Source organism: Mesoplodon densirostris, chromosome 8 (genome assembly GCF_025265405.1).
Source record: "Mesoplodon densirostris isolate mMesDen1 chromosome 8, mMesDen1 primary haplotype, whole genome shotgun sequence".
NCBI lineage: Eukaryota > Metazoa > Chordata > Mammalia > Artiodactyla > Ziphiidae > Mesoplodon > Mesoplodon densirostris.
Window position 1 is genome coordinate 69,450,932 of NC_082668.1, and position 19,516 is coordinate 69,470,447.

General features: G+C 36.2%; 1 protein-coding gene across 1 annotated transcript in view; it reads left to right on the forward strand.

Annotated features, from left to right (window-relative positions):
* EPC2 (enhancer of polycomb homolog 2) overlaps positions 1 to 19,516 on the forward strand; it is a 108,651-nt gene that overhangs the window by 63,273 nt on the left and 25,862 nt on the right. The window contains exons 3-4 of the mRNA XM_060106974.1: positions 3,521 to 3,666; positions 15,289 to 15,495. Coding sequence (XP_059962957.1) covers positions 3,521 to 3,666; positions 15,289 to 15,495 — 353 coding nt within the window. The remainder of the gene's footprint in view (positions 1 to 3,520; positions 3,667 to 15,288; positions 15,496 to 19,516) is intronic.

Sequence of the window (19,516 nt, forward strand, 5' to 3'; positions counted from 1 at the left end):
ATGACCCTAGTTTGCCCATTGTTTTACAAGATGTGCCTATTACTCTATGGTGTGTGGAAGGAAGAAATGCAAAGCCTTCTGGTCTTCAGATTTGTAAACTGCTCTCCTGTCCCTCTGCAAGTTGAAAGTGAGGATATGTACATAGGTGACCAGTGTATAGAGCTTCTTCAGCAAATCTTCATGTTAATGATGTTTTCTGAATAAACAAGCCCAAATATGGTTGGGTGCATTCCTAATCTTTTAGTCCAGACAGCTTTGTTGAGCTTGTTAGCAGTATACACATGAGGTGTTTCCATCTCCTTCATGGTGAGTTTTCAGATTTCTCGATATATGAGGTGTATGTTCCATGGATGTGATTGTGAATATTGGTAGTGTATTCTCTGGTCACTCTCTTTTTGATGGCAGGATGGCCTTTTTCTCTTTATTTCCTAGAGCCATGTTGCCTGGGACCTGGTAGGAAAGGAAGAACATGAGGGATATTGCCAGGCTTGTTTTAAAAGGGTTTACTCATTTGGAATGGAAATTGAATCATTCTCATCAGTAGCACACAGTATCCATCAGGGGTGCAATTCCCTTCCAAAGAACTAGAATTCAGAAATATGTACCCAAGTTAACCTCTTTACTGCCAGTATCCAGAAGGAGCATGATATATAGCCATACCGCTCCTCTAAATCAGAGGACAGAAAAGATATAAACTGGGATATCGTCATGTAATTCAAAGGATATACTATAATACTTTGTTAAGACGAACAAACAGTATTCTAAGCCCCACCTGAGCCAGGTGCTTGACAGACGTGGAGCTGAGTGGTACTGGGAGGACTGCTTTCCACACTTCCATCTCTGGACACAGCCCACACCTTACAACACCTTGGCAGGTATCTGACAATTCCCAGGCTCAGCTGCAAGCAGCTGCATTGCTGGACCGGTTCTGGAGTTGAATAGTTTTGGAACTAACCAGATGTAGGAGAGACTTGGGATGCACTGCGGGAGAAATAAAATAAGTAATGATTTTTAAACACACGCACACACAAACAATGTTCTAAGCCCAGTGACCACCAGGTATGTGTGTTTAAAATCTTGAGAGACGGGAAGTTCTTTTCCTATACAGGAGTGTTTACAAGTATAAGTCAATACTGTCATACTCCAAATGAGGAACTACAGACAGGGATTCATCTCTTCATCTACTATACCTAGCTTTCTACCTAACGTATTAAGTAAGCACTTAATAAATTGAATTAGTACTAAACCAGGATTTTGTATGTTTTACAGACATCTTTTGATTTACTCTGTAAACTGTTTCTGTGATACATGTAGGAGGTAGGTATTATTTCTAGACAGTACTAAGTATATCCATATTTTTGGTAGCATAAGCAAGAAATGGTAGTAGGAAATTATAAAATCCTTCTTGTGCTTTCTAGAGATGGATGGTGGTGATGATTGCACAGCATTGTGAGTGTACCTAATATCACTAAGCTGTACACTTAAAAATGGTTAAGATAATAAATTTTGTTACTTGTATTTTACCACATTAAAAAAATAAAACACTTTCTCTTGACACCCCCATCCAAAAAAAAGCCCTTTGAATGCAAATTGAATGTGAGTAGTAACATAGATGCTTATGTAATTATTTAGTTGATTGCCTGTGAAATATTTTTATATACATTTCTCTCACTTATTTATCAACTGGTAGATTTATAAACAATATCTCATTCATTACAAAAAAGAGCTATGACATGGGGAATCTATCATTTAGGATTTTATAAGAAAAATAATATCAGGACAGGTGATCTAGATAAAATTATTACTTTTGTCCTTCGTAATACAGATTTGCTGTACAGACTACTCTGCACAAGTGTTTATGATACATTGGTATAGCTCAACAACAATCAATAAAAGGGGGGAATGAGGTCAATACTACATGGAAGTTGTCCTGGTTCTTCTATGATTTTTCTTTGCCAAAGGGGCTGGAATAGCAACAGAAGGATTACAATCTTCAGTAGAGAGGAGCAAAGGCTTTTCCTGGACTGCTTGACATGGAAAGAGTCCTTTCAACTCTATATTAAAAAAATTAAAAATGAGTGCCTGCACCTAAGATTCCTTTCCCAGAAAGGTATACCCCCTAGCCTTGCACAGCTCTCATATAATGGCAGGTTGCATTTCCTGCTGGAGCCCCAACACGCCAAGTTCCCTTACCGTCTGTGTTCTCTCAGTATCCACAAGCCAGCAATTCCATTCTGTTATTTTTGTGCATTTTTAGTATCGCTTGAGGTAGTAGCCAGCTATTCTGAGTGGCTTACGTGGCCATCTACTGTAATGTTTATGGTTTGCTTGGACTCTGATAACAGAAAGTTACATAGATTTTACATAAGCCTGTTATTTTGGTGTACAATTTTGCATATAGAGGATTTTTTTTGAGGAACTCATATCATTTTATAGCAGGAATGTCTATACTTTTTATAGTACTAATGTAAATCAAATTATAGTGGTCCATTCTAAATATTAGTGAGTACCTCATGCTGATTTTTGTCAGTTCATAAAAAGAAGCAGTTGACTTCAGGGGCCCAGAAATAAATTTCTGGGCAGATTCAGAATTCAACTTCTCAGAGCTAGGCAATCCTTAAAGAAGATTTCATTTTAAATAGCAGATTTCTTGCTGTTAGCTCACATCCCTAAGAATATTCCAAGCAGTATCTCTTGATAACGTGACATATTGGTTGTTCTCTTTGTTAATGGATGATAAAGCCTGAGAGATAGCCAAGAGAAGAAACTGTACCCCAAAAAAGTGAAATTTTGAAAATTATACTTTCCTATCAATTTTTGCTTATCTTTCGTACTCAATCCTCCTCCACCTTCCTCTATTTCCCCTTCCTCCCACCCTCTGCCTCTGGTAACCACAAGTCTGATCTCTTTCTATTAGTTTGGGTTGTTTTTTAGGTTCCACATAGAAGTGAGATCATAGATTATTTGTCTCTCTCTGACTTATTTCATTTAGCATAATGCCCTCAGGTCCATCTATAATGTTGCCAATGTTAATTTTATTTATTTATTTATTTTTAAAGAAAACTAGTCTGTCAGGCCAACACCTCTTGTTTGTTTGTTTAAATCTGTTTTATCTCCAGTGATTTGAAATGCCATTCCCATCATATATTTTATACTTGAGTTTATTTCTGGACTGTTCATTTTGTTCCATACCTTCTCTTTATGCTCCCAACTACCATGTGAATAAATATCTTTTTTTATAATTGCTACTTTATATTTTAATATATGTATTTGTGACCCTTTATTTTTAAAATAAAAAATTCTAGTTGCTGTTTTTACTGTTCTGTGAAACGTTAAATCATATGTGAATTAAAATTTATTTTTTCTTCAACTGAGTCTCTAAAACCAATTTTTTGATGTCTGCTTGTGAACTCCTCTTTGGTCAATGCCTTATACTTTGGGAGTATTCTGTGGTTGAATATAAACACTATATAACTCCATGATTTCTCCTGAGTTTGAAGAATTTCTTTTTCTTTTCTAGCCTTTAATCTAGACAACGAACAACCAGATTATGATATGGATTCAGAAGATGAGACCTTATTAAATAGACTTAACAGAAAGATGGAAATTAAGCCTTTGCAATTTGAAATTATGATTGACAGACTTGAAAAAGCCAGTTCTAATCAGGTACTGTACCTTGTAAAAATGTCTCTTGTATTAACAGTTAATCTAATTAGCAGCTTTATTTTGTATTTTCTTTAGACCTGAGTATATTACATTTTACTGTCTCTTGAATTTCTTTTCCTGAGATCCTAGAATTTCTATTTACAATATTCCTTGACAGTTCAATATTCCTTAAGGAATACTTAAGCCTACTTTCTTTGAATAGGAGCATGAAGGGTACAGTTCCGACTTTTTTCTTATTTGGATATAAAACTAATACTAGTTACATTCTTATAATATCTTCTTGATCCTTTTCATGGAGCTGTCTTTCTGGTGCTTCAGTAACTGACTTTGCTTGGCTGGGTGTCTTAGGTAGACACCTCATACCAATTCAGTTGCTCGGATTTATATTAAGGTACTCTTATCATTTAAAATGTATTTTAGTTTTACTTATTTATATATTATTTAAAATTTTAAGTGAAGGAAAAATTATTCATAAAGTAATAAAGAATTTTCTTTAATGGGACATTCTATATATGGTATAGAGAATTTAAAATGGTATGTTCCTTCTGGAAAGCAATTAGGCAGCATATGTCAGGATCCTTAAAATATTTATACCTTTTGATTTCGTGGTCCTACCTCTAGGAATCATTCCCAAGAAAAATAATTAGTGAAGGTGTCAAAGATCTCTGAACAGGGTTGTTAAGAATAACTTATGAGTTGTCTGTAGGATGGAATATCATACAACCATTAAAAATTGTTATTTTGAAGAGTATCTATGGCACAGGAAGTTGATCATTATATAATGTGAGATTTCAAAAACAGGACATGGAATTATTGAAGGTTTGTTTAAAGCATTTCTATATGTGCATAGAAGAACAAGAATGTACAACAAAATGCCAACAATGGTTATATTTAGGTGCTGGAATTATGGGTGATTTTATGTTCTTTATTCTATTTTTCTATATTTTCCAAATTTACTATAATGAGCATGTGTTGATATTACAATTAGATTTTTAAACTTTTTAAAAATAATTGTTGGTATACCTGTGTGGTATATTAGTATGCTAATTTTTATTTATGTAGTAAGAAGTTACCACTATAAATAAATAAGTTTTTTACACTAGACTGTTAAAAGTTTTCACTTGTTTACCTATACAAATTCATTATTTTCCCTCCACCTTCCAAGTAAGTCCTTTAAATCCCTGAGGCATTACCAACTCTTCAGAACATTTCCCAAACTTTTCCATTGTAAAGTGACTTTCTTGCATATTTAGCCTTTCTACCAGCCTCCCCTGACCCCATTTTTTTAAATTAAAATAAATTTTCTATTGAAGTATGGTTGATTTACAATGTTGTGTTAATTTCTGCTGTACAGCAAAGTGATTCAGTTATACACCTAGCTGAGCTACTTGTGCCATACAACAGGTTCCCACCAGCTATCTGTTTTACACATGGTAGTGTATTTATGTCAAACCTAATCTCCCAATTCATCCCAACCTCCCCTTCCTGCACTGTGTCCACTCGTCCATTCTCTACGTTTGCGTTTCTATTCCTGCCCTGCAAATAGGTTCATCTCTACCATTTTTCTAGATTCCACATATATGCGTTAATAGACGATACTTGTTTTTCTCTTTCTGACTTACTTCACTCTGTATGACAGATTCTAGGTTTATCCACATCTCTACAAATGACCCAATTTCATTTCTTTTTATGGCTGAGTAATATTCCATTATATATATGTACCACATCTTCTTTATCCATTCATCTGTTGATGGACATTTAGGTTGTTTCCATGTTCTGGTTATTGTAAATACAGCTGCAATGAACATTGGGGTACATGTGTCTCTTTTTTTTTTTTTTTTTTTTTTTTTTTTTTTTTTTTTGCGGTATGCGGGCCTCTCACTGTTGTGGCCTCCCCCGTCGCGGAGCACAGGCTCCGGACGCGCAGACTCAGCGGCCATGGCTCACGGGCCCAGCCGCTCCGCGGCATATGGGATCCTCCCAGACCGGGGCACGAACCCGTATCCCCTGCATCGGCAGGCGGACTCTCAACCACTTGCGCCACCAGGGAGGCCCCATGTGTCTCTTTGAATTATGGTTTTCTCATGGTATGCCCAGGAGTGGGATTCCTGGGTCCATGTGGTAGTTCTATTTTTAGTTTTTTAAGGAACCTCCATACTGTTTTCCACAGTAGCTGTATCAATTTACATTCCCACCAACAGTGCAAGAGGGTTTCCTTTTCTCTGCACCCACTCCAGCATTTATTGTTTGTAAATTTTTTGATTATGGCCATTCTGACCAGTGTGAGGTGATAACCTCATTTTAGTTTTGATTTGCATTTCTCTAATAATTAGTGATCTTAAGCATCTTTTCATGTGCCTCTTGGCCATGTGTATGTCTTCTTCTTTTCTATGTATAGTGTCATGTCATCTGCAAATGTCTATTTAGGTCTTCTGCCCATTTTTTGATTCAGTGGTTTGTTTTTTTGATATTGAGCTGCATGAGCTGTTTGTATATTTTGGAGATTAATCCGTTGTCTGTTGCTTCATTTGCAAATATTTTCTCCCATTCTGTGATTGTCTTTTCATCTTATTTATAGTTTCCTTTGCTGTGCAAAAGCTTTTAAGTTTAATTAGGTCCCATTTGCTTATTTTTGTTTTTATTTTCATTACTCTAGGAGGTGGTCATAAAAGATCTTGCTGTGATTTATGTGAAAGAGTGTTTTTCCTGTGTTTTCCTCTAAGAGTTTATAGTGTCTGGTCTTACATTTAGGTCTTTAATCCATTTGGAGTTTATTTTTGTGTATGGTGTTAGGTAGTGTTCTAACTTCATTCTTTTTCATGTAGTTGTCCAGTTTTCCCAGCACCATTTATTGAAGAGGCTGTCTTTTCTCCATTGTATATTCTTGCCTCCTTTGTCATAGATTAGGTGACCATAGATGTGTGGGTTTATCTCTTGGCTTTCTATCCTGTTCCATTGATCTATATTTCTGTTTTTGTGCCAGTACCATACTGTCTTGATTACTGTAGCTTTGTAGTATAGTCTGAAGTCAGGGAGCCTGATTCCTCCAGCTCTGTTTTTCTTTCTCAAGATTGCTTTGGCTATTCGGGGTCTTTTGTGTTTCCATACAAATTGTAAAATTTTTTGTTCTAGTTCTGTGAAAAATATCATTGGTAATTTGATAGGGATTGCGTTTAACCTGTAGATTGCTTTGGGTAGGATAGTCATTTTTACAATATTGATTCTTCCAATCCAGTAGCATGTTATATTTCTCCACCTGTTTGCATTGTCTTTGATTTCTTTCATTGGTGTCTTATAGTTTTCTGCATACAGGTCTTTTGCCTCCTTAGGTAGGTTTATTCCTAGGTATTTTATTCTTTTTACTGCAGTGGTAAATGGGATTGTTTCCTTAATTCCTCTTTCTGGTCTTTCATTGTTAGTGTATAGGAATGACAGAGATTTCTGTGCCTTAATTTTGTATCCTGCCTGCAACCTTCCCAAATTCATTGATTAGTTCTAGTAGTTTTCTGGTGGCATCTTTAGGATTTTCTATGTATAGTATCATATCATTAGCAAACAGTGACAGTTTTACTTCTTCTTTTATAATTTGTATTCCTTTTATTTCTTTTTCTTCTCTGATTGCCATGGCTAGGGCTTCCTAAACTATGTTGAATAATAGTAGCGAGAGTGGACACCTTGTCTTGTTCCTGAGCTTAGAGAAAATGCTTTCAGTTTTTCAACATTGAGAATGATGTTTGCTGTGGGTTTGTTGTATATGGCCTTTATTATGTTGAGGTAGTTTCCCTCTATGCCCACTTTCTGGAGAGTTTTTATCATAAGTGGGTGTTGAATTTTGTCAAAAGCTTCTTCTGCATCTATTGAGATGATCCTATGGTTTTTATTCTTTAATTTGTTAATATGGTGTATTGCATTGTTTGATTTGCATATATTGAAGAATCCTTGCATCTCTGGGATAAATCCCACTTTATCATTGTGTATGCTCTTTTTAATGTGCTGTTGGATTCTGTTTGCTACTATTTTGTTGAGGGTTTTTGCGTCTGTGTTCATCAGTGATAGATATATTGGTCTGTAATTTTCTTTTTTGTGATGTCTTTGTCTGGTTTTGGTATCAGGGTGATGGTGGCCTTGTAGAACAGGTTTGGGAGTGTTCCTTCCTCTGCAGTTTTTTGGAAGAGTTTGAGAAGGATAGGTGTTAACTCTTCTCTAACTGTTTGATAGAATTCACCTGTGAAGCCATCTTGTCCTGAATTTTTGTTTGCTGGAAGATTTTTTTTTTTTTTTTTTTTTTTTTTTGCGGTACGTGGGCCTCTCACTGCTGTGGCCTCTCCCATTGCAGAGCACAGGCTCCAGACGCGCAGGCTCAGCGGCCATGGCTCACGGGCCCAGCCGCTCTGCGGCATGTGGGATCTTCCCGGACCAGGGCACGAACCCGTGTCCCCTGCATCGGCAGGTGGACTCCCAACCACTGCGCCACCAGGGAAGCCCTGGAAGATTTTTAATTACAGTTTCAACTTCCTTACTTGAGATTGGTCTGTTCATATTTTCTTTTCTTCCTGGTTTAGTCTTGGAAGGTTATACCTTTCTAAGAATTTGTCCATTTCTTCCAGGTTGTCCATTTTATTGGCATAGAGTTGCTTGTAGTAGTCTCTTAGCATGCTTTGTATTTCTGTGGTGTCTGTTGTAATTTCTCCTTTTTCATTTCTAATTTTATTGATTTGAGTTCCTCTCCCTTTTTTTCTTGATGAGTCTGGCTAAAGGTTTATCAATTTTGTTTATCTTCTCAAAATCAAATTTTAGTTTTATTGATCTTTACTATTGTTTTCTTCATTTCTATTTCATTTATTTCTGCTCTGATCTTTATGATTTCTTTCCTTCTACTAACTTTGGTTTGCTTTGTTCCTCTTTTTCTAGTTGCTTTAGGTGTAAGGTTAGATTGTTTATTTGATACTTCCTTGTTTCTTGAGTTGAGATTGAATTGCTATAAACTTCCCTCTTAGAACTGCTTTTGTTGCATCCCATAGATTTGGGGCCATCGTGTTTTCATTGTCATGTGTTTCTAGAAATGTTTTCATTTCTTTGATTTCTTCAGTGATCTCTTGGTTATTTAGCAGTGCACTGTTTAGCATCCATGTGTTTATGTTTTTTTACAGTTTTTTTCCTGTAATTGATTTCTAATCTCATAACGTTGTGGTTGGAAAAGTTGCTTGATAGGATTTCAATTTTCTTAAATTTGCTGAGGCTTGATATTTGACCCAAGATGTTATCTATCCTGGAGAATGTTCCATGCGCACTTGAGAAGAAAGTGTAATCTGCTGGTTTTGGATGGAGTGTCCTATAAATATCATTTAAATCTATCTGGTCTATTATGTCATTTAAAGCTTGTGTTTCCTTATTAATTTTCTGTTTGGATGATCTGTCCATTGGTGTAAGTGAGGTGTTAACGTCCCCCACTATTATTGTGTTACTGTCAATTTCCTCTTTTATAGCTGTTAGCAGTTGCCTTATGTATTGAGGTGCTCTTATGTTGGGTGCATATATATTTATAATTGTTATATCTTCTTCTTGGATTGATCCATTGATCATTATGTAGTGTCCTTCCTTGTCTCTTGTAACATTCTTTATTTTAAAGTCTATTTTATCTGAAATGAGTATTGCTACTCACCTTTCTTCTGATTTCCATTTGCATGGAATATCTTTTTCCATCCCCTCACTTTCAGTCTGTATGTGTCCCTAAGTCTAAAGTGGGTCTCTTCTAGACAGCATGTATGCAGGTCTTGTTTTTGTATCCATTCACCCAGTCTTTGTCTTTTGGTTGCAGCATTTAATCCATTTACATTCAAGGTGATTATCGATATGTATGTTCCTATTACCATTTTCTTAATTGATTTGGGTTTGCTTTTGTGTGTCTTTTTCTTCTCTTGTGTTTCCCACCTAGAGAAATTCCTTTAGCATTTGCTGTAAAGCTGGTTTGGGGTGCTGAATTCTCTTAGCTTTTGCTTGTTTTTAAAGCTTTTAATTTCTCCATCAAATCTAAATGAGATCCTTGCTGGGTAGAGTAATCTTGGTTGTAGGTTTTTCCCTTTCATCACTTTAAATATATCCTGCCACTCCTTTGTGGCCTGCAGAGTTTCTGCTGAAAAATCAGTTGGTAACCTTAGGGGATTCCTTTGTATGTTATTTGTTGTTTTCCCTTGCCACTTTTAATATTTTTTCTTTGAATTTAATTTTTATTTGTTTGATTAATATGTATCTCACTGTGTTCTGCTAGGGTTTATCCTGTATGGGACACTCTGTGCTTCCTGGACATGGGTGGCTCTTTCTTTTCTCATGTTAGGGCAGTTTTCGACTATAATCTCTTCAGATATTTTCTCAGACCCTTTCTCTTTCTCTTCTTCTTCTGAGACACCTATAATTCGAATGTTGGTGCATTTAATGTTGTCCCAGAGGTCTCTGAAGCTGTCCTCAATTCTCTTTTCATTCTTTTTTCTTTATTCTGCTCCTCCTCAGTTATTTCTACCATTCTATCTTCCAGCTCACTTATTCGCTCTTCTGTCTCAGTTATTCTACTATTGATTCCTTCTAGTGTGTTTTTCATTTCAGTTCTTGTGTTGCTCATCCCCTTTTGTTTGTTGTTTATAGTTCTTCTAGGTCTTTGTTAAAGATTTCTTGTATTTTCTCAATCCATGCCTCCACTCTATTTCTGAGATTTTGGATCATCTTTGCTATCATTACTCTGAATTCTTTTTCAGGTAGGTTTCCTATTTCCTCTTCATTTATTTGGTCTTGTAGGTTTTTACCTTGCTCCTTTGTCCGTAACATATTTTTTTTGTCATCTCATTTTTTTGGATGGGACCTGTCCCCCGTTTTGATGGAAAGTAATATCTAGTGTACTATCCAAAAAAGTACATTAAAACTGAACTTTGTAAAATTCAACTTAATTTGTTTTTTGAGGGATTGTCTTTTTTTTATTGGAAATTTGTTTAATTATCAAATTGATCCTCATTATAATTAGTGCTCACCATTTTCCTAGGATTTTGATCACTGGCATCAGATATAATTTCAGTTTTTCTTCTTTATGTATAAATTTTCCTAGCAAACCTAGGCTTGATCAGACTTTTGGCATTTCTTCTGTTTTCTATGATTGCTCTGAAATTCTCATGGTGGTTGAAATTATATCATCAGAAGCTTTCTGCTGTGTGTTTTGTAATTTGCTTTTTTTCATTCAGTTAGTAATATTTATTTAGCACTCAGGTGAGCAAGACAAGTGACAGAAGTTCTGCCCTTGTGGAGCTTATCATCTAAGTGGGTACAAGATAAACAAAAAGCATGTAAACAGTAAATTAACTATGCACTATAATCAGCACCATCCTATTTTAGTTCTCTTTGCTCAGTGGCAAGCTTCCAGACTCTAAAACAACTGGCTAGGTTCTCAGAGCTTGATAGCATCTGCTTTCTGCAGAAGAGATTAAGGTGAAGCCTTTGTTATAGGAACAAGGAAATTGTCTTAGAACCAAGTATTAAAGATAGCAAAAGCCTCCCCTCATTCCAAGTGTCTGATCTGGGGGATTCATGGAGTTCTTTATTTTCTCTTTTTGGGGGCTAGGATAATACCAGATCACAGGGCAAGGAATCAAGTGTGTGGTTAAACCAATATTTATTAAGTTGCTAGAGAAAGATGTAAAAGATGGACTGGGGGCTTCCCTGGTGGCACAGTGGTTGAGAGTCTGCCTGCCGATGCAGGGTATACGGGTTCGTGTCCCGGTCCGGGAAGATCCCACATGCCGCAGAGCGGCTGGGCCCGTGAGCCATGGCCTCTGAGCCTGCGCGTCTGGAGCCTGTGCTCCACAACGGGAGAGGCCACAGCAGTGAGAGGCCCGCGTACTGCAAAAAAATAAAATAAAATAAAAGATGGACTTGGGCAGAAGCTTCTGCTGGCATTATTCTGTGGAGACTATTGCAATGAAGTCATTATTGAAAACTCTTGTTGCCAAAGTCTGTGATTATTTTCAGTTCCCATCCTTTGTCTTATTTGAGTTCTTATTTCTTCAAATTGTCCTCACCTTTGTTCTTTTGAATACAATTCCCTTTTGGTTTTCTTATGATTTTTTTATGGCCATTCCTTCTAATTTTCTTTTACTGACTCCGTTTCATTCAACTCTTGCAAACATCCGGGTTTCTTGAAATTCTGTTCTTGGTATTCTTGTCCTGATTATTTTGGGGGATAATATCACCTCATCGAGCATTTTTGTGGTTATAGTAATACCTATGCCTTTAGCCTTGACCACTTTCTCAAGCCCCAGGATTTTCTTTTTTCTCTTTTTGTGCTGACTGTTGGCATCTCCATCTAGATGGTCCACAGACCTCTCAAGTTTAACCTTTTCAAAACTTAACTTACTCTCTTAACTCCAGATGATCCTATACTGTATTCATTCTCTCTCCAGTGACTCCCAAAACTCAGGATCTTGTGGGTTTTTAAAATCCTTTTCCTTTAGTCCCTAAATTTTCAATAAACTACTAACTACCCTACGTCTCTCCTTTTTTATTAAGTCACAGTTAAATTTTCAAAAGATAAACCATACTGTTTACCTTTTAGTCCATTTTAGTTTACTGATATTGCACTGTTTAAGGTCACTGATGGCCTCCTAATTATCATCAGGAGCCTCTTTTTAGTCTGCGTCCTACTTAATATCCCTGTAGTATTGGATTTGTTGACCTCCATCTTTCCTGATTCTTCTTGTTTCTTCATCTCCTCTTCCTTTGCTCCTCTACCTCTTGTTCTGTTCCTTTGGTATATATCCTCAGAATTTATTCTTGTACCGTAAGCTGCCAACACAGGCACTCTCAGATGGAGTTTTTTGTGACTGTGTCCTCTATCTTACTGCACTAAATACTCAGTTGCAAAGTTCTTACATTGTTCTCTTATTGTTTAATTTGTATTTGTCTAACCGTAATTCCCATACTGTAAGTTTGTTTAAGTACTGGATTTGTCTTAAAGTTTTTTTTGTTATCTTCCCCACAAGCTATAGCACAAATGATGGCCTGATAGTAGTTATTAACTACTTACTGCTTAATTGGCTATTTTATATGTAAAAGCATTAATTTTTACATGTAGTTTATTCATTTTTGTATTAAATTTGTGCATTTATTGAAATTGCTAGACCATGAGTTTTATATATAAGCAAACTAAATGATCTTTGTCCTCATGGAGCTTGTTGCAGTCTAGAAGAAGAAGAATTTTTATCTCCCATCCCTAAGCCCCCAAAATAAGTAAATCAAGTAAGTCAGAGCTGTCTTGGAAATAATAACTTTACCACAGACCCCTTTGCCACTTGAATACGGGTTTCTACTGTTTTCTAGTAGATGAAATGCTAAATGGCAGAACTTTTTCCTTAGGTATAAAAGTAGTAGGATTCTGATTTTTGTGGATTTTTAATCATGTCACATAATTTGTGACTACTTTATCTGTAAATAGTTCTTGTCCACTCAAATTGATGCTCTCACCATGATAGTAGAGAGGCACTGATACTAGTTGCCCTAGAATAGCTAAAGATAAGTTTTACAGAATGACTAAAACCAAAATTATCCAATAAAATAAAAATTGGCCGTATGACAATATAAAAACAGCAGTTGTTGACTTACAGCTAACATAGGAAAGTAATGTCAGGATGTTTAAACTGTGTATTGAATTCTTATTACCTCAGATATAAAGAGGGTACTTAAGCACCAGGCAGAAGGACATTTCTGAAAGCAGGGGCAAGAAGCACCAGAGAAGAAAATCTGAGGCCGTGTTTTAATCTCCTGACACCTCCTGCAGGAAGATAGGAAGCAGTGTTATTTTGATAATGTTGTTATATAAGAAACTCACCACTGCTCTGCTGGTTGAAGGAAAGAGATTATCTTCCACCCCACTCAAAGGTTAGATTAAGTTCTTGATTTAATTAGTGAAGGTTATAAAATTTTATCAGAAGCAGAATGACCAAACAGCTGAAGCACATATAGCATATCACAGCATTGTTTCCCTTTGGTCCCCAGAGCACATGAGAGCTACCAGTTATGCTATGCTCTAAGCATTTGGTGGAATTTTGTTAGATCCAGAAAGCTCTATTTTTATTCTGCTACCGTCCTTGTAGACTTTGGAGGTTTACATCACCATTCCAGAGAACTTCAGCTAACAGTGGGAGAGTGTCCATTTAAAGTTGATGTTTGGAAATATTGGTTCTTTTGGTTTGATCTCGTTTCAGGCTCCGGCTCTCCACTTTAAAGGTCAAGTAACTCGGCGTCTCAGATGCAGTTAAGCTGACTCCACTGAGACTTTGAATAAACCAAAGAATGGCCACTTATAATTTTATTGTCATGTGGACTAGAATACTTGAGTTGATACTGTCTGTATTCTCTTCCTGTGGTCAAACCATCTTGGCAGCCAAATTATAATAAGAAACCAACTAATTAGCTTTAGTAAGCACCATCATAGGACTGGAAGTCCAAATGATTATTACATTTATTCTATGAAGTTATACCAATGTGAGAAGTCAGATCATAGCAAAAATTTATTTGCTAAGTCATGCTTTCTTCAAATGAATTCATACAACCTGCAAATTGATTAGTATGTTGATCTTAAAATTTCAGTGATAAAAATTTTCCCCTCATTTCCAAGTTTTTAGGAGATATCTCAATTTGTTTTGAAAATGAATCTTCATCTCTAGAATGATAAAAGTAAAAAGATTGGGATAGCATCACTTCAGTAAGGGTTCACAGCCCTAAAACTCCATAATCTTTTTCTAAGCTTCACTATAAATGGATATGTGTAACCCCTAATCCATCTTACTAAAGCTGATTAGCCTCTCTGATCTTCACAAGGAGCAAGGAAACAGATGTGACCAAGCAAATTTCTACAAACTTTACTTTGAGATAATGTCAGCATATATTGGCTGCACTGATAAAGGAGAAGTAGATCCCTGAGTTGCCACTGTCCCAGACATGACAATGTCATTAACAAAATGAGTGTTTAGAACAAGGATTCTCTAGTATTTAATCAGCTTTGTTAGAGGAATTGTTTATATATGTAATTGATACAAGAAATTCAAGATTGCATAGTGTTGAGACTTCTGGAAACATGCTAAGTTTGTTCTTTTCAATTTCAAAGGAGGCATGTGTATATTTAGTTGCAATACGTTGGAAAATATTCATAGTTTATTTTGGAGGGAGGTAAAAACCACCTATAAATTCTAGTTTCCGTTGAAAAACAAAAACACTGAAAGAAGCTAGTAGACTATTGAAAACTAGTAGATCCTCCAATGTGTGGAATCCCAGAATATCAGAATTTTGAAGGACCCTGGATGTCTTCCAGTTCAAGACTTTCCTGAGTCATAAATCTGTTGTAGTCTTATCATTAATCCAGGCTTCTTAAATATTTTAAGTGGTGGAACTCACTACCTCTTAGGTCAAATTTCTAATTTTGGTAAATCTTAATAAAGTCTTTGTTAGATTGAATTGAATTGTGTTTTCTGCCATCATGATATCTGATCGTAATTGTTAGACTGATCACATTTTTTCCTGTAGGTATAGTTTAATTTTAATTTTTTTAAGCATTGTAGTTGATGACATTTTTTATTTTTTATTTAGCTTGTAACACTTCAAGAAGCAAAACTGCTGCTAAACGAAGATGATTACCTTATTAAAGCTGTATATGACTACTGGGTGAGAAAACGTAAAAACTGCAGGGGACCATCCCTCATTCCTCAGATAAAACAGGAGAAAAGAGATGGCTCTACCAACAATGACCCTTATGTTGCCTTTCGGAGGAGAACAGAGAAAATGCAAACTCGAAAGGTAATATGCTCTAGTAGGTCTGTGTCTTACTAGAGCATGGACTTGAGGATATGGGGAGGGGGAAGGGTAAGCTGTGACAAAGTGAGAGAGTGGCATGGACATATATACACTACCAAACGTAAAATAGATAGTTAGTGGGAAGTAGCCACATAGCACAGGGAGATCAGCTAGGTGGTTTGTGACCACCTAGAGGGGAGGGATAGGGAGAGTGGGAGGGAGGGAGATGCAAGAAGGAAGAGATACGGGAACATATGTATATGTATAACTGATTCACTTTGTTATAAAGCAGAAACTAACATACCATTGTAAAGCAATTATACTCCAATAAAGATGTTTTTAAAAAAAAGAAAGGTAATATGCAAATTAGATTTAACTGAATGTACCTTGATAGTATTTAAGACCAATATTTTTTTTTTGCTGATAGCTTGAGTAATTTTCAGTAATTTGAATATAAAGAGAAGCTAAGGACATTGTTGAACTTTATATTAGAAAGCCTGCTTTTTAGTAGCTTCTATCCCCCAGTTGTTTGCAGTGTTTATTTAATACCTATGGGCTTTATAAATCTATTGGTTATACCATTTTAGGCTTGCAGTTGAAGTGATGTGAGAAAATTCGTGTTAGGAGGAAAACTCTGAAGTTTTGAATTCTTCAGTAAACTGTACATTCTATACATATCCTCTCTTTGGGAAGCTTAAGAGTTCCTTTGAAACCATATTCTAAATCATGCATGTGAAAATGGACTTTACTCCCTCTAACTACTGTGGGGTCATGGGAAGTTGGGAAAGGTTCATTTTCAAGCCTGTTCTGCTAACAGTCGCAAGTAACACAATGGAACCTTTTTCTTCTTTTCTGAGTTTTCGGTTGTGTCAGATTTCGAATTGACAAACTTGTCCTAATTTGGCTTTCAGAAGCAAGATGAGCCAGAATTTTAAGAGAAATGGGGTCTCAGGCTGTGAAATGATACGGTATAGAAGAAAGCATTATTTCAGACTGGTAGTCACTGCCTTCCATTTCTCATAATTAAGGGTAAACATCAGACACGGTAACACATTCTCTAACATTGCAGAATATTAGGAACATATAAATGTGAAAACCATGAGGAATGATAATTGGAGGCAAAGCATTTTCTGTGGATTCCTGTTTCTCCTAACATTGAATGCTTGTCCTTGTCAGCTGTTAATATAACAGCTGTGAAGCATAACAGCTGCCAGGGATAGTACATTTTAGGGGAAACTTCCCTACTGGTTAACAACCAGAGTTTTTGTAACTCTTTCTTGGATTTCCCAAATGTATATGACATTCCCTAACCCAGACTGAATTTTCAATTTGGTGTTTTGGTTCTTAGCTAAGGAAATATTAGATATTTCTTGAAGATTTAGTGCCTTGTTTAGAAGAGACTATAATGAGATAAGTTTGTAAATACAGTAAAGCTTTATAAATATGGACATGAGGAAGGAGAGGTTTATCTGAATTATTGAAAAAATCTGAACTTCCAGTTACTTTTTAAAAGAAATGTAATTGATTCAGATGTATTGCAAAACATAGACTTAGAGCAATGTCTTTTGAAGGAAAAGTACTGTTGGGCTTCTTTTAGTGAACGGGTATGAAGTACTTAAAATTATCAGTATTTATTGACATATAAACAATATTCCAAATGTTTAAATATGTTTTATTCTTAAATAGGTTAAATCACTATTTTCTAACCAGTGTGTTTTGAGAATTGCTAGAAATAGGTTCCTGTGTTTAGGCATTTCTCCATTGTGTAATAACTAGGCCAGCATTTTCCTGACACTCTGATTCCTACCCTTTCTCTTATCTGTTATTTTCATCTTCCTCTCCAAGGTGGTATATTTTCTTTCCCAGTGGTCTTTTTATTCCTCTCTGTTTTCAGTTATGGGACCAAAGACTATTCCCCTTCATGTACACTCTTGCTGCTTAGAAATGTCTATGAGTTTTAAAATGAGAAAGTTAGGAAAGCAATCAAGAGTGGACACCCTAGGTGTTCAGGAGGTGGTCACTGGGATATGCAAAAATGAAAACCAGCTCACAGAGGTCCTCTGCTTCCTGTTCTATTCCCGCATACGTAAAAACATTTATATAGCTGATGCAAAGGCTAGAGTAAAGGACTTCTGAAATATTTGCTTGGAAGTCTATAATTTAATTTTAATCATTAAACTAATGTTTAGTTTGGGAGTGCTTAAGTGCTTTAGGACATTCTCAAATGACATGGTGTTAAGGTACCAGCATGTCTGAGTGCACTGACTGGGAAGTCTTGAATCAGCATATACATTTATATGTTTAACCCCATAGGTAAAACTGTTAGTGTTTGTGCCTTCTCTCCTCCCTCTATGTGGCAAGATAGTTAGGAGAGGAAGCTTCCAGGATAGTGGTTCTCAGTCTGGCTGCACATAACAATCACTTGTGAATTAGCCTTGGTTTAAAAAGATCTGTAGTTAACTCTAAATTACAGCAGTTTGAAAACCACTTCCCTATATATTTGGCAGTTGGTCAGAACTATAATATGTAACTGGAACAAGAAGACAAGAATTTGCTCCAAGCAGAGACAGTTGTGAAGAAGGGTAAAGGGAATTGAGTAGATTTGAATATAGGGAGTAGGGCCATCTTAAAAGCACAGAAAAGAGGGCTTCCCTGGTGGCGCAGTGGTTGAGAGTCCACCTGCCGAGGCAGGGGATACGGGTTCGTGCCCCGATCCGGGAAGATCCCACATGCCGCAGAGCGGCTGGGCCCGTGAGCCATGGCCGCTGAGCCTGCGCGTCCGGAGCCTGTGCTCCGCAACGGGAGAGGCCACAACAGTGAGAGGCCCGAATACTGCAAAAAAAAAAAAAAAAAAAAAAAAAAAAAAAGCACAGAAAAGATGTCAGTATGAACTTACAGTTTTTAATATTGATATAGCTAGAAATAGATATAGATCTATGCATGGGTATGTACATCAATATATTACAGGCTTATTTCCTAGCTCTGTTTGCTGAGCGGGTATAGATGCAATTACAGTAGCATGTAAATCTTGATTTTAAATACCATTTTCCATTAAAGGGAACCAGAGCTCCTTAGAAAAATGGTTAATTTTAGGTCTGATGCTAGGAAAGCATAAAGATAAGCTTGGAACATTCTGCTTTGCCAGAATATAAGAATGTGATTGAAGAATGTTGGAGCCATGTCAGAAGGCCTCAGGAGCCAGCATAAAGGGTGACCCTGCTGATCAGATCTGGGGAAGTTTGTATGTCAAAAGAAGGAGAGTAATGGATTATAACCCATAAAGTAACCCATGAGTCTATACTGATATAAATGGATGGATGGATAGATGGATAAGTAGATGATTGATTGATTGATAGATAGATGAAAGAGAACACTTTTCCTTACCATAGATTTCCAACTTATAAATGTCAGTGGAATGATGGAGTTCAAAAATCACCATTTGGCAACCACCATAGTAGCAATTATTTCTGGCAAAAGTTAGAATTAATAGAAGCTAAACTGATGGGAGAAATTTGATGAGAAACAAGATGCTTATATAAGTCCCACCGCATACTTTTTAATTAAAAAAGGAAAAATACTAATTTGACTAGAGAAACCTGGCAAACACCATCTTAAGTGATCAAAGCATCAGCAGTAATGGGACAAATAGGTATCATTTAACTCCTGATATGCTGAGTGAGAGAGACAGTATCTCTTCTGTAACGGTCCTACCAAAAGTTTACAACATGAATTTAATTGTGGAGAAACATCAAAGAAACCCAAATTGAGGAACATTCTACAAAAATAAGTGGCTTATACTCTTTAAAACTATCAAGGTCATGATCACCATAGAAAGACAGAGGAACTATTCCAAATTATAGGAGAGTAAAGAGACATGACAGCTAAATGCAATTTGAATCCTGAATCAGGTCCTAGACCAGGAAAAAGAATTTATTATTATTAATGAATTTTAATAATAAAAGTTATTATTGTCCCATTAATGTCCTTCATAGCAATATTATATAAATATATAAAATATGTATAT